At 38.5% G+C, this 14,728-nt stretch overlaps 1 protein-coding gene across 1 annotated transcript in view; it reads right to left on the bottom strand.

Annotated features, from left to right (window-relative positions):
* Nucleotides 1-4,740: 4,740 nt before the first annotated feature.
* The window catches only part of LOC140982062 (uncharacterized), a 32,647-nt gene continuing 22,659 nt past the window's right edge, over nt 4,741-14,728 (bottom strand). Inside the window, exon 7 of the mRNA XM_073448475.1 lies at nt 4,741-4,819. Within this exon, the coding sequence (XP_073304576.1) occupies nt 4,741-4,819 (79 nt within the window). The remainder of the gene's footprint in view (nt 4,820-14,728) is intronic.

Genomic DNA, 14,728 nt, shown 5'->3' with positions numbered 1-14,728 from the left:
TTTTATTTGATCTTTCGCTAGCGAGTACCGGACAGGCAATCAGTCGCATACTCGAAAGCCAATAGAATTTGCAACGAAAGCATAAAAGCTCTTTCTTAAGATATGCTTTCTAGATGCTATTTTGAGTTTGATCGCAGGATCGGCAGCTGAACGGTAAAGAGGGTGAGTGATTGTGTGAGCCCGCCTAGCATCTAGGACAGGAGGTCTGCCCGGAGATTTCTTGTTCAACGACAGCTGCTTACCATCTCCCTTTGGTTTACCCTTCACACCTTTCCTATTATTCTTCTTTTTCTTCGGCTTATTATCATACAATTTAGGCTGTGTAGCTCGGATAGCTTCAAACTCTTATTCGGTCCAGTCCGTAATTCCTCTTCTAGCGTCTCATGCTGCTTTCCAAGCCTTATCATTAAGAAATATGAGTGATTCACTGATTGGATCCCAAATTTGCCTTAGTTGGGCTTCAGCCCCTGGGCTAGGCCGTTCTTCCCTTATTTGGATTCTTGACCCAAAGACGTATGTATCTATAATTTTATGAGTGCCTTCTGTCTGAACAGCACCTCTTGAAGAAACTTCTCGCATTGCAGACCTGGAATCTGTACGATCAGATTTGTTCCACCCGTCATTCCCAACTGGAGTCAGTTGTTGAGCTTGATCGCCCCTGGAATCCTTAAGCCATTGTTCTCTCATAAAATCCTCGCTTATCAGTTGTCGAATGAGCCCCTCCTATTCTTTCCCGAGCTCTTCTCTTCGTGCTATGACTCTTTCTGTTGGTTGGTCACGCACTTTCAACTAATGCACTTGTAACTCATACTCAGCCTTCATCATCTGAGAAAAGAAGGAAAGCGTGCGAGACAAAGAAAGGAACATCTTTCACTTTTTCTTTTTTCAGAAGAACTTTCCTTCTTTTTCTACTTTCTGAATTTTTGTATATGGCGCTTGTTCTATTTCTATATATAGTTAGTGAAAAGAGATAGGACATTTGATTAAGGCCGTTAAGTCACAGGTCTAAGGATTGACTTTCTTTTCCTTACTCTTCTCGTTTTCTCTATTGAGAAGGTGCTCCATGTGCCGTAATTTACATTAAAGTAACTTTTTAAACATGGCGAGTAGGAATTCTTCAAGAAAAAGAGATCCCGGAAATCGACTTGATAACTTTTGTCGGTAGTAGAGTAGGAATTTTCACAGTCGAGGCTGATCTTTCTTAGTTAAAATAGAGTTGTTATATTTTGTACTAGGCGAATAGGAAATTGATCATCTAAAGAGAGATTTATTAATGGAATTAGGTGAGCTATCTTTCCCACTATATGAGATGAAACTTTTGAATCGATATCGATCTTTCTTCAAAGAAATAGGCGAGCTATCTTTCCCACATGGCGAATAGCATCTTGATCATGCAAGAGAGAAAGGAACAATCGCCCGAACAATCCTTATGCTAACTGCTAATGGAGTGAAACAATCCACTCGGCATTGGAAGCTTCCGCTAAGGACCAAACTGGACCGGACCTATGGGACTTTTTTTATCATCAATAAAGAAGAGAACCATGGGTGCATAGGCTTGAAGAAAGGATATTGGAAGGAGACACACATGCTACCACCAACGGACCAATCAATGGACTTCTCTTAGATTCGATTCACCGAGGTGTAGCGTTCGGTTCCAGGTTCACTGGTGGGCGTGCTGACTGTGGGTGCAGCTAAATCAAGTATAGAATTCCAGGGTTCTGATGCCGATAATGTCCATAAGTTGTGCATGATATTCTGAACTTTTAGAAATTCTAGATCAGAAGAAGGACCTAATGCTATGCTGAAGTCAAGGAGAGCCAAAATGTTAGCACACAGAGTTCACTAACTTCGTCGTGGACATGTTAGAATTCCAAATCTCGTTGGAACAATGTAGGTGCACAGCCACAATATTTCATTTTTGTACTGCTTGCGATCGGAAGGAGAATGCTCGAAATGTTAGAATCTTTTCGCGAGATGCTGGTGAATCAACGAGTGATATGAATTCACTTACGTAAGAAAAGCAAACACGACTATTTGGAATCGTGCCCTCAATTCAATAACGTTTAAAGAATTCGTTGTTGTTGTACCGATCTTTTGAAACAAGTATAACATGATTTTCACCTCTAAACTAGGAAAAGTTTAGCAACAAATAATCACAAAATAAAAAACCGAAACTAGAACGAACCTTCAATGAGCTCGTCTTTGACAATCTACATAAGAACGATCGACAAACGCCACAAAATATGAACTTTGATAAGTTTGATTTTTAACAAAGCAAAAGCTTTAATTGTTTGGGAGAAATATGCGCACCCCAACTCGCGCATATGTGCCAATGACTCTGCCTTCAGCCTTTGGGCTGCACGCATATGCGCGCCCTCTTCTGCGCATTTGCGCGGAGTCTTCTGTCCAAAATCTTCGGTATCCAGTACTTATCGCGCATATGCACGCCCCGTCTTGGCGCATGTGCGCGAGCTCGTGCATATGCGCGCCTTGTCTTCGCGCATGTGCGCGTGTTCTTCTGTACTATTTTCTGCTTTGCTTTGCATGGATGCTTGAATAATGTTCATATGATTCCCATACATCACGAACTTGTCAGCACTCTGTACCTCGCTTGTAAATCCGTCTTCTTTGCTCATAAGCTCATTCAATGTTTCTTTGAACCTCTTCAGACGTCCCCTTGTGCTTGGTCCCTCTGGCAACTCTAAAGGGTCTCATGCTTTCCTTGGGGCTTGACCAACCATGTTTGCATCAACGAGAGCGCAAAATTTGACCACGGTTGAGGGGCATCTGACTGAAATGAAAGCAGGTAGGCCAAGGGCAATAGAAATCGTGTAAAATAAAGCTATGACCTATGCAAAAAAAGGGAGGGAGAGAGAGAGAGAGAGATCTCTCGTTAGGTCTGGGGTCTTGTCGGTCTGGAGGTAGGGCCCATGTTAAAAAAAAGGGGCTCATAGAATACTACAGAACTACATCTCGTTTGATACTAACTTCCTTGAAAAGAGGGAGATGACTTTATGTTGGCTGTGACCGTTCAATAAAGGTAGCGGTTGCTCAACCAAAGCCGGTCAACCAATTGATCAATCAACCCGCCATCTCATTTAAAACAAAGTATGACCGCTGGGATTCTTGTGGTGTGCTCTTGTGAGTGGGAGTGTGTTGTGCCAAAAGGCAAGTAGGTGATTCAAATTTTTGCGTATAGAAAGAAATAGTCGGAAATTTGGAGAGCTATCGACCGGGGTGGAATGAATGTCAGGGACCACTTAGCCTCATCGAAGCTATGAAAGCCCATGCTGTGAGAACCCGGGATTTTACGATCCACGAAAAATCAAGTAAGTAATACGAACTTGAAGTTTAACCCAAACTAAGCTCTAAAATTTTCGTTCCAACTAGATAAATTAAATATTAACTTAGATTTCAGCTAACTTAACTCGAAGAAATGGATTCAAAGCCCGGAGATTAACTCAAAGAGAGGCCAAGCTGGAAGTAACTGCATCCATCAAAGTACTGCCATGAGAGGAATAAAACCCCAGCTCAAGGACTCGATCCTTCAGCTCGAAGCAGCTCAACCAATCTTGTCCTAACAAGAACAAAAAGGGAGCTACAAGATGAGCCAAGGAATTGGACAAACTTATTATGCAAGAAACAACCTTCGAGATAACTAAGGTTGAAACTAAGAGATGAGCTAAAGGTTAAGACACATTAATGATGCAAGAAATGACCCTTTAGAAAATCAAGATGACATTAAAGAGCACATGAGATTTTGGACCTCATCCATGACTAACCTTGGAAGTTTGGACTACAATTAAGTCTTTTCTTGGAGCCCAAGTGGTCGACCAAGGGCTAGGTGAAAGGACTAGAATTTTCTATAAATACCACCTAGTCACATTGTAGAACCCGAAAATCAGATTACGTATAAGTCATGCATAATTTCTATTATTTAATTAAAATGAATTTTTATGAAAATATGAAGTGTTTTATTTATTTTAAAAGAAGATGTTTAGTTTTATATTTTCAAGATAAATACGCGAAGTCGTACCGGAGTTTGGAGATTGGAGATAAGATTAATAATAAGACTAATAATAAGAAAGATATTCCTAAATTTAATTTAAGTCAAGGAATAATTTAATTTAAAGGAATAGAATGTTATATGATTTATTAAATTAACTAGAGATAAGAAATTAAATAAGTTCTTTAGGTATATATTTAATTAAAACTTAAATTAAATAAATAATTGAGGATGAATTAATCTAGGTATAATATATTCAAGAAATTAAACATAACATTTAAATACTTAAATTGAGGTCAAGCATGCCATGAAAGATTCTAAGCAAGATTCTAAATTAAATTAATTGGTTAAGGCATTAAAATATATATAATGGAGGATTAAAATCCGAAACAATTAAAATGCAAATGTAAACCATAAAATACCATTCAAAATAAGTTGGAATTTGGTCAATACAATTCAAAGGTGTAGTAACTTTTCCTTTCAAAGCACCTATAATGAGACTTCATGGTGTATTCATTCCTTTGATCATTTTAATTCACTAATTAATAAATTCAAACACTATAATCCACCTCATTCCTCCTCAAACCACTAGCCTAGGAAATTAGCTGGAACGTGCAACAAGAAACAAATAAAAGAATCGGCAGCAAGCATGAGGAAATAATTTAAGTGCCATTCAAATTCCCATTCAACTTATTGACTTGTAACCTCCCACCTTAATGCATATTATGGCACCTTTAACACCTCTTGTAACCACCACCTCCATTACATAACATTTCCCCCATTCCTATGACCGAAATATCAAGAAGAAACCAGCTGCAGAAATCGTGAAAATCACAGCAGGAAACAAGAAAAGATATCCAACTCGGTTCCATCGCGTCGTATTGTCGTTTTGATTTGTTTTTCTTCAAAACAAATTTCAGGCATGTATATATTGTTTATTTGCTCTTCAATCAAGTCCTATAGATATGTTTAAATCATTATGTAAGCAGGATTCAAGCAAGAACACGAAATTGACAGCAAGTAAAATTTTTAAATTCTGTACAGGCCTCTCGGCCATGTTGATTTTTGTGATTCACGGTTGCGGAGTTTTGATGATTGCAGGAGGTTTTTCGGTTCCAGGCTCACATGGCTGATTATAGGCATGTATTAGAGTATGTTAGGGTGTTATTGGTTCATTGGTTTGAGTCCATACAAGTCGAATAAAGCATGACAGCAACTATTTTCTATAAACTACAGAATTGAGTTCAAGATTCTGTCATGTGGGTGTTTAGGGTAGTGTTCGGATCCTGGTTTTCCTAGGGGCTGCAGGCACGGTTAGAACCTTTCCTTAACAGGTCTAGGACATGACCAAATCATTCGTTCACGTTTTAAATCACAGAGCATTTCAAAACATCACAGCAACTACACATGTGCACATCGGTTCTTCACCTTTTTCGTGTGTGTGTGTTTCGAGTTTTGGTGTGTTGTTTGGATTATGGTTGGCTTCTAGCCCATAACCATGGTTCATACAACACTCCATCATGTCTAGATCGAGCCATGGTCAATCAAATGGCCATTGGAACGACCCAAAACAGTAAAACAAGTCAATACATCACACTACACAGAAAGTTGTATTCTCGGTTAGGTGCTGTAATTGTCCTAGGTGTTTGCTAGGGTTGTGGTTGGCTTTTAGCCCTTAACCATGGTCCAAGCCATGCCTTAGGATGTTGGTAAGAGTCTTTGGTTGGTGGTTCAAGCCAACGGCCATTTGTTTCAGATTTGTACACCAAATACGCACAGCAGCTACTGCTGCAATTTTTGTTTTTGACAGCAAGTTCAGTTTCGTTTCAGAGGTCATGTTTGAGTTCTTGATTGGCTTTTAGCCCATGGCTTTGGACTGGACAGTACCTCAATGAGTTAGGAAGGTCGTGTTTTTGGCCGTTTGTGATTTGGTTGAGTTTAGAGGTCATACGAGAATTTACGGTGAAAGGTGCCAAAATGACTCTCGAAAGAGTGTTTTATGTTTTTGGATTCCTTTCACCTATTTTCTTGTTTTGCAATTCTTATGCATGTTTTTAAGTTTGTTTGGGGTATTTTTAATTATGGTTAAACGTCGGTTTAATGTTGGTTCAGGCTGGTACGAAGCCATGAATAAAAATCAAGTTGTAGGTCCTAATCGTCAGTGAGCTAGAGAGATGTTTATTCTTGCATAAACCCTTTCATGTACCTTTGTACAAAGTGGTTTATTGTTTTTGTGATGATATAGCCGGTTGAATCCCGAGCATTGCTGTTTCTTATTTGCAGGGTTTTGGAGTTGTCATGCCAATGAGGCAAGTGAGTCTTATTAAATGGAGAACCCAAAGGTCCGAGCCTCGAGAATACAATTACCATCGCGATGAGGTAAGTTTAGTTGCCAACACAACAACTATGAGGTATAACTTTCTTCCTTACCTTACACTTGTGTTGCTTTGTTTTCAAGAATTTGTAGAACGGGTTGCAAGTTTGGTGGTTAGGGGGCTGGGTGTCAGTTTGTCTTTATTCCTCGGTTGTTATGGATGTGAGACTATTGATGAAATGCATGTACTTGTTATGAGCTTTGATTTTCCTCGAGTTACTAAGTTAGTAGGATTTGTTTGCTACAAGAGTTCACTTGCTTTAGACTTAAATTCTTGTGATGAATTAAATGATTGCATGGATAGTACATGTAGTGTGTCCTATTTGCATGAGTTATATTTGGTTGGTGATGGTTTTGAAAGATGCGTGATAGGATATGATAATCTCCCCATTCATGATGAATATATGTGTAAAGAGAATAAATTTTTCATTCAATATTCATTGCATGAGATAATTGTTATTCCTAGTGAGCTATGGTCGTACACGTGTATGGATTTTATTTTTGTGTTAACTAGGTCTAAGAAGAGGAGAAATCTGATCTTTGTGATAGTTAATAATATCTTATCATTTGGTGTCACTCCTCATTTGGTGTATGTTGAGGTTGATACATTGACAGTGAAGGCAACCGTGGAGTTAGGACTCAACGCATTGAAGGAGCACGTGGGTGATAGCATATGAGTTGAAGGGATCGTACTGTACGCTAACCATAATTGAATGGTTCTTGCAGGCACTATCATTTGATACCTAGGGAATCATGTAAGCGATGCTGCTAGGCATTTAACATGATTGGTTGGGTACTATCAGACTTGAGTTCTGACGTTCTTATTATCAAGGAGTTGATAATTAAGAATGGAGCAATAGGGGTATGCTCGTATAAGGACGTGTTTAGTCCGAATCACATGGAGATGTGAACCCACGGCTAGTTGTATCAATGAACCATTGAGGGCCACACAAGTACTAGCTTTCTAGATCCCGTTGAGAAGTAAAATAGTTCAATGTGTTGAACGGCTTATAAAGGAGTTTATAAGCGTAAAGAAAAATAGAAGTATGACTTCTATGAGGGGAATGTAACTTTTTATTTTTGAATGTGTTCCTAAATTAAAAGTTGGCCAAATAAATAATGTATCTGAAAATTGTGATTTTCATAAACATTATTATGGACTAAATTAAATTAATTCAAGTTTTGAATTATTTAAATCACTAGTGGGCCTAGTAGATTCTAAATAATTATATTAATTCAAGTGTTGAATTAATTAAATAACATTGGGCCTTGTAGAGCCCAACTAGAAATAATTATTTAACTAGTGGGCTTGAGTAAATTCAAGTAAAGTTTAATTGGACTCAAATTTGTTTGAGACATTTAAATTTAAGTCCATGGGCTTTGTAATTGTTACAAGCCCAAATAATTTGCATGCTTGGGATGTGAAAGGTTGGAGGCAACTTTTTGAGTAAAAGGCATGCATGCCTTTGTAACTTTTAACTTCACTTTTTCTTCAACCAAGAAATTTTTTCTTCTCTCATCCATCCTCTCTTGGCCGAAATATTGACAAAAATATTCTCTCCATTTTGTTCTTCAATTGTTGGAGAAAACACTCACTTCTCCTTGAAAAATCCTTATATTTTTCTAGTGCAAAATATGAGAGGATCTTCCTAGTTGGTGGTGGGCCTAATTTGAAGCAAGGAAGCTTGTAGATTGGGTCATCCTTTGAAGAGCTAAGGTACTTACACTTTAGTTGGAGCCAAACATCAATCTTTGAGATTGATAGGTAAATTTTTTTAAACACCTTATGTATGACATTTTGGTGTTTTGTATTAGCTACACATCTTAGTAGAGGGTGTTCGAATTTCTTATTGAAAAACATTTTTTAAAACTTCCGTTGCGCATTTGAACACCTAAAATCGATCCCCTTTCAAGTGGTATCAGAGCTAAGGATACTATTTTGTGTAGCATTTACATAATATTATATTGAGGTCAATTTCTAACCGCATGAGATGGATTTTTGCAACAAAATCGAGGTCGGTTTTTGGGGAAATTTCGGGCAGCAGGGTAGCTCCGGCTGCCCATTTCGGGTAGCAAGCCCTCAAAAAAAAAAAAATTTTTTGTTCGCCGGAATCCGGCGACGGAGCTCCGGCGACGGCGATGACGACTAGGGTTTCCAAAAGTGTTTTGGATTATCAAAGTGTCATGGGCCTTGATGTTGTTGGGCCAGTAGATGGCTAACATGTGGGGACCCGGGCTCTAACTCGATTATCTTTGGGATTAATTGGATCTTTGCTAGAAAATGTGGGTCAAAATTTTGCTTTTAACATTTATTCAAATGTATATAAACAAGCACAAAACATTATATAAAATACTGTCATCTTAGTCAACTCTAATAACCTTCACATGTTCGTCTACAATTAACATACTAGTGTTTATAAATTCAGTACAGGTCTAGTAAGAAACCACTAGTCATCTTCTACGCCCGTAATCTCCACGCTATCTCGATCTCTCATCCTCTGCGTGACCCTGATCCTGTCCCACCTGTTGTTATGCACACATACAGACACAACAACAGCCGGATACTCCGGTGAGAACAAATCCCAGTATAAAACATGTATACATGCATGTCATGCAATTAAATACAATGTAATAAAACATAAATCAATGTTTATGACACATTAGTGAATACGGATATAACTCAGCGACTCTTATTCTTTGACTCGACTCAAATCTAAGTCTAGGGATCCCGGTGTGAATAAGACGTAACAAGTCTCCCACCTACTCTCCCAATCGTGGTGGCGGTACGTCTTATTCCTAGACTTCGGTCCTGTCTGTATCGAGTGTCTACAATCGGAGGACATCTGCTCCTATGCGTCGATACCACCGAACATCTAGAAATTTTGGCAACTCTGCCAATGACTCTCCTATCTCAATGCTTGTATACAAATCAATATAAAGAACAAGCATAGCAATGTATAGCAATCTAGTATGTGATTTTGGGAAACTCGAATCAAGTCTAACTCGAGTTGTATCTTCCCGAATCAACATGAATTATACCTTTCTTGTCGTAATCCTGGTCTGAACAAGTCGAAGTCTTGAAATCTTGATACTAATCAGTCAATACAAATCTGAAATGACATGTATAAAATGTCCCATGTCAACCTTTAACTCAAAGGAATACATATACGGATCAATATGCAATCTCGGTACGTTTCGACAGCATAACGGCGTAATTTCACGATGCCGATCAACTCAAACATCAATAATCAATATCAATAACTCATAATCCTCCCAAATATATTCCATCACCTCCACATTTACATAATTCAACTCAAGACATGCTGGAATTTACACAACATCGCATAACATATCCGTTCTTCGCTCTGGTGTCAAAAAATGTGCCTCATCATCTCAACAACATATATTATCAAACATATATTGATTTTTCCAACCCAAAAATATCAAAACATGCTGGAAAGTAATAAAATCTATACCCTTTCAAAGCCCTTGTCGAGAGGAGTAAGAATCTCAACTCGGATCGATAATCGGATGGTTGGATTCTTCAAAATCAACAATCTAAGGTAAGATGAAGCTTGAGGGAATTTCTGAACTCTCTCTCACTTTCCTGCTGAAATCTCGAAGGAAATGAAACAATACACATTATATATGCATGGCTAGGACAAGTGGCTTATTTTTCATTCTGCACGTCTCGCGCTTATGCGCGACCTCAACCTGCGCATATGCGCGAGACCTTCGGTCTCGGCATTTTGGCTGTTCTGCTGCTCGCGCATATGCGCGCACTCTTCTCGCGCATATGCGCGAGACCTACTGTCTCGGCACTTAACAATTTCAGCTGCTGGCGCATATGCGCGCCTTCTTTCGGCGCATGTGCGCCAACTTCTCTGGACAACTCCTTTGGCTACTGGACACCTCGCGCATATGCACGAGACCTTCGTCTCGGCATCTTTTGGACTCACTCAGCTCGCGCATATGCGCGAGACCTTCGGGTCTCACACATAATTCTTGCACATATTCTCAACTCAACAATTTCAAGCCCATCTCGACATGCTCTGTCTATAATCATATCAATGAATCAACAAATCGGATCAGATTAACAGGATAAAAATCTCGGGCATTACATAACATATTTGTGAATTTCAAATGGACCAAAATGTTTTTGGTGAAAAATGTGTTTTTGGGCCCTTAAGTTTAAAATTACAAAAGTTGCAAATATTTTCGCACGAAATAAATAATTGAAGTTAGACTTTAATTATTTATAGTAAATTGTGATTTGCAAGAAATTCGGTTATAAATAAATTAATTAGAAAGTAGACAAAGTGAAAGGGGATCGGTTACGAGTGTTCAAATGCGCAACGGAAGTTTTTAAAATTGTTTTTCAACAAGAAATTCGAACACCCTCTACTAAGATGTGTAGCAAATACAAAAACACAAAATATGTCATACAAAGTGTGTTTAGAAAATATACCTATCAATCTTTTAAGATTGATGTTGGCTCCAATCAAGTTGTAAATAACTTGACTCTTGATAGGTAGACAAATCTTCAAGCTTCCCTTTGAGCACACCTTGCTCAATTATTAAGCCCACCACCAACTAGCTAGAACCCCTCTTATTTTGCACTAGAAAAATAAGATGATTTTTCAAGGAGAAGTATTTTCTTTCCTCAACTATTGAAGAAGAAAATTGAGAGAAAATGAAGGAGCGAATGGAAGCAAACTTTCGGCCATTGTGATGTTGGGAGAGAGGGGGGGGGGGAGCTTTCTTGGTTTTGGAAAAAGTTAAGTGAGAATTTAAAAAAGCATGCATGCCTTTTACACAAAAGTTGGCTTCCAACCTTTCACCTTCCAAACATGCAAATCCTATTAGGGCTTGTAACAATTACAAAGCCCATGGACTTTAATTTAATTGTCTCAAACATATTTGAGCCCAATTAAACCTTACTTGAATTTACTCAAGCCCACTAATTGAATAATTATTTTCTATTGGGCTCTACATGACCCAATATGATTTAATTAATTCAACACATGAATTAATTTAATTATTTGGACTCTACTAGGCCCACAAGTGTTTAATTAATTCAACACTTTGAATTAATTTAATTTAGTCCATAATAATGTTTATGAAAATCATAATTTTCAAATACATTACTTGTTTGGCTAACTTTTAATTTCAGAACACTTTCTCAAATTAAAAGTTACATTCTCTCATAGAAATCATACTTCTATTTTTCTTATGCCTATAAACTCCTTTATAAGCCGTTCAACACATTGAACTATTTTACTTCTCAACGGGATCTAGAAAGCTAGCACTTGTGTGGCTCTCAATGGTTCATTGATACAACTAGCCGTGGGTTCACATCTCCATGTGATTCGGACTAAACATGTCCTTATAAGAGCATACACCAATTGCTCCATTCTTAATTATCAACTCCTTGATAATAAGAACGTCAGAACTCAAGTCTGATAGGACCCAACCAATCATGTTAAACGCCTAGCAGCATCGCTTACATGATTCCCTAGGTATCAAATGATAGTGCCTGCAAGAACCATTCTATTATGGTTAGCGTACAGTACGGTCCCTTCAACTCATATATCACGACCGATTCGACAACCATTGGTATATCGAGAGTTGTCAATGAATCGATATTATGTGTCATGTCGTAGTTGCATCGAAGGTGTAATCTATGAAACCCCTTTCATAATTACCACCATACTCTGATCAGAGATTTCATACTACATACACATAGGATATCCATACCCGAAGTTAAGCGGTGAATCACTGACTACAATGCATCGACTCCTATATGTTTCGACAAAACACCAACCTTGGCACCTGATGACACCATATGAGTCGGTAAACGAGTCAAAGTGCAATGCTAGCACATGGAGTCTCAATGTTGTCTCGGATCATAAGGACTAATGGTGTACAACCATAAACTAGGACTCGATAAGTGAGAACCACTTGGAAAGTCCTTTATGGAGGGTTGTTCAGTGCACTCTACAAGGAGCACCTATCTGCATGCTCGGACATCACAATGTCCCTTACCAATGAAACATGGTACTCACATCGCAGATACTAGTCTCGAACTCGAGCGGCCTATATCCTTCTCAGCGGCGGCTGAATCGACTAGGAACTGTTTAGAATATACAGTATTGCAAATATGAGTTTCATGATACTCATCATATGAGCACCTCATATTCTTTATACTATTTGTATATTCAAGGACTTTATCTATGCAACTAGCATGGATATACAGATAAAGAAGTGCCAAAACAATAATTTCAAATATTATTAAAATAAAGACTGTTTATACATAGAGTTTCATTGTGAACACTCGGCCAACACTTGGCTCGACGTGCACCTACTCTCACAATCTCTCACTTGCACTCGAGCCAACTACCCATATGCTTCAAACCCATCGATTCACGATGCTTCTCGAATAATGGTCCAGGTAAAGGCTTAGTTAGCGGATCAGCAACATTATCTGCGGAGCCGACTTTGTCAATCGACACTTCTCCTCTTTCCACAATCTATCGGAGGATTTGGTACTTTCTCAATACATGTTTGGACTTGTGATGAGACCTGGGCTCCTTTGTTTGGGCTATAGCTCCAGTGTTGTCACAAAACACCGGGACAGGAGCAACTCCATTAGGAATTACGCCCAAATCTTGGACGAAATTCCTTATCCAAACAGCCTCCTTTGCTGCAGCTGATGCAACAATGTATTCGGCCTTAGTGGTGGAATCCGTTGTACTGTCTTGCTTGAAACTCTTCCAAGAGACAGCAGCACCATTGAGCATGAATACGAACCTAGAGGTTGACTTCGAGTCATCGATATCGCTTTCGAAGCTAGAGTCGGTATAGCCTTCCAATTTCAGTTCTCCACCCCATAGACCAAGAACAACTTATTGGTCCTTCTCAAATACTTGAGGATGTCTTTCACAGCTTTCCAGTGTGGAAGACCAGGGTTCGATTGATATCTACTCACTACACTTAATGCGAAAGCCACGTCAGGACGTGTAGATATCATCTCAGACATGATGCAACCAATCGCAGATGCATAAGGAATGCTTGTCATCGCCGCTATCTCTGCATCAGTCTTGGGAGACATAGACTTGGATAGGGACACGCCATGACACATTGGTAGATGTCCTCTCTTGGACTCATCCATCGAGAACCGCATCACAATGGTATCAATGTATGTTGACTGGGTGAGACCAAGCAATCTTCTTGATCTATCCCTATAGATCTGTATTCCTAATACAAAAGATGCTTCACCCAAGTCCTGCATCGAGAACTTACTTGCTAACCATATTTTAGTTGATTGCAACATTCCTACATCATTCCCAATGAGTAGAATGTCATCAACATAAAGCACCAGGAATGTCACAGTGCTCCCACTGACCTTCTTATACACACAGGCTTCCTCAGGATTCTTAGTAAAACCAAACTCTTTGATTGCACTTGAAAGAGGATCGAATAAGGTGTTCAAATGCGCAACGGAAGTTTTAAAATTGTTTTTCAACAAGGAAAAATTCGAACACCTCACTAGAATGTGTAGCAAATACAAAAACACAATATGACATTCATATGGCGTTTTAGAAAATATACCTATCAATCACAATGGATTGATGATGGCTCCAACTTAGTTGTCAAACAACTAAGCTCTTCAAAGGATGACAATCTACAAGCTTCACCTTTTTTTTGGACTCCTTTCTTTAAATGAGGTCCACCACTAACAAGGTAGATCCACTCTAATTTTGCACTAGAAAAATTAGAGCATTTTTCTTTGAGAAGTGTATGCTTTCATCAACAATTGAAGAAAGAAAAATGGAGAATTTTTGGCTTCAAATTTTCGTCCAAAGGGGGTGGAGAGGAGAGAAGGCAAGATTTTTCTTGGTTGTGGAAAAAGTTAAAGCCAAAAAGTTCCATGCCAAGCCTTGAACATTGAAAAAGTTGTCTCCCAACTCTTCACCTCCCCATGCACATTCTATTTGGGCTTGTAACAATTACGAAGCCCATAGACTTTAATTTAATTGTCTCAAACAAATTTGAGACCAATTAAACCTTACTTGATTGTACTCAAGCCCACTAGTTTAATAATTATTTCTAATTGGGCTCTACCAGGCCCAATGTTGTTTAATTAATCCAACACTTGAATTAATTTAATTATTTGGACTCTACTAGGTCCACTAGTTTTAATTAATTCAACACTTGAATTAATTTAATTTAGTCCATAATAATGTATATGAAAATCACAATTTTCAAATACATTACTGAAAGGGGATAGGTTACGGTGACCGGAAGAGCAACGGAAGTTTAAAAAACAAATTTTTATGTAAAAATTT

This window comes from Primulina huaijiensis, chromosome 8 (assembly GCF_012295235.1).
Source record: "Primulina huaijiensis isolate GDHJ02 chromosome 8, ASM1229523v2, whole genome shotgun sequence".
Lineage (NCBI taxonomy): Eukaryota > Viridiplantae > Streptophyta > Magnoliopsida > Lamiales > Gesneriaceae > Primulina > Primulina huaijiensis.
The sequence above is the reverse complement of the archived record's forward strand: the minus strand, read 5'-3'. Positions and strand labels throughout refer to the sequence as shown.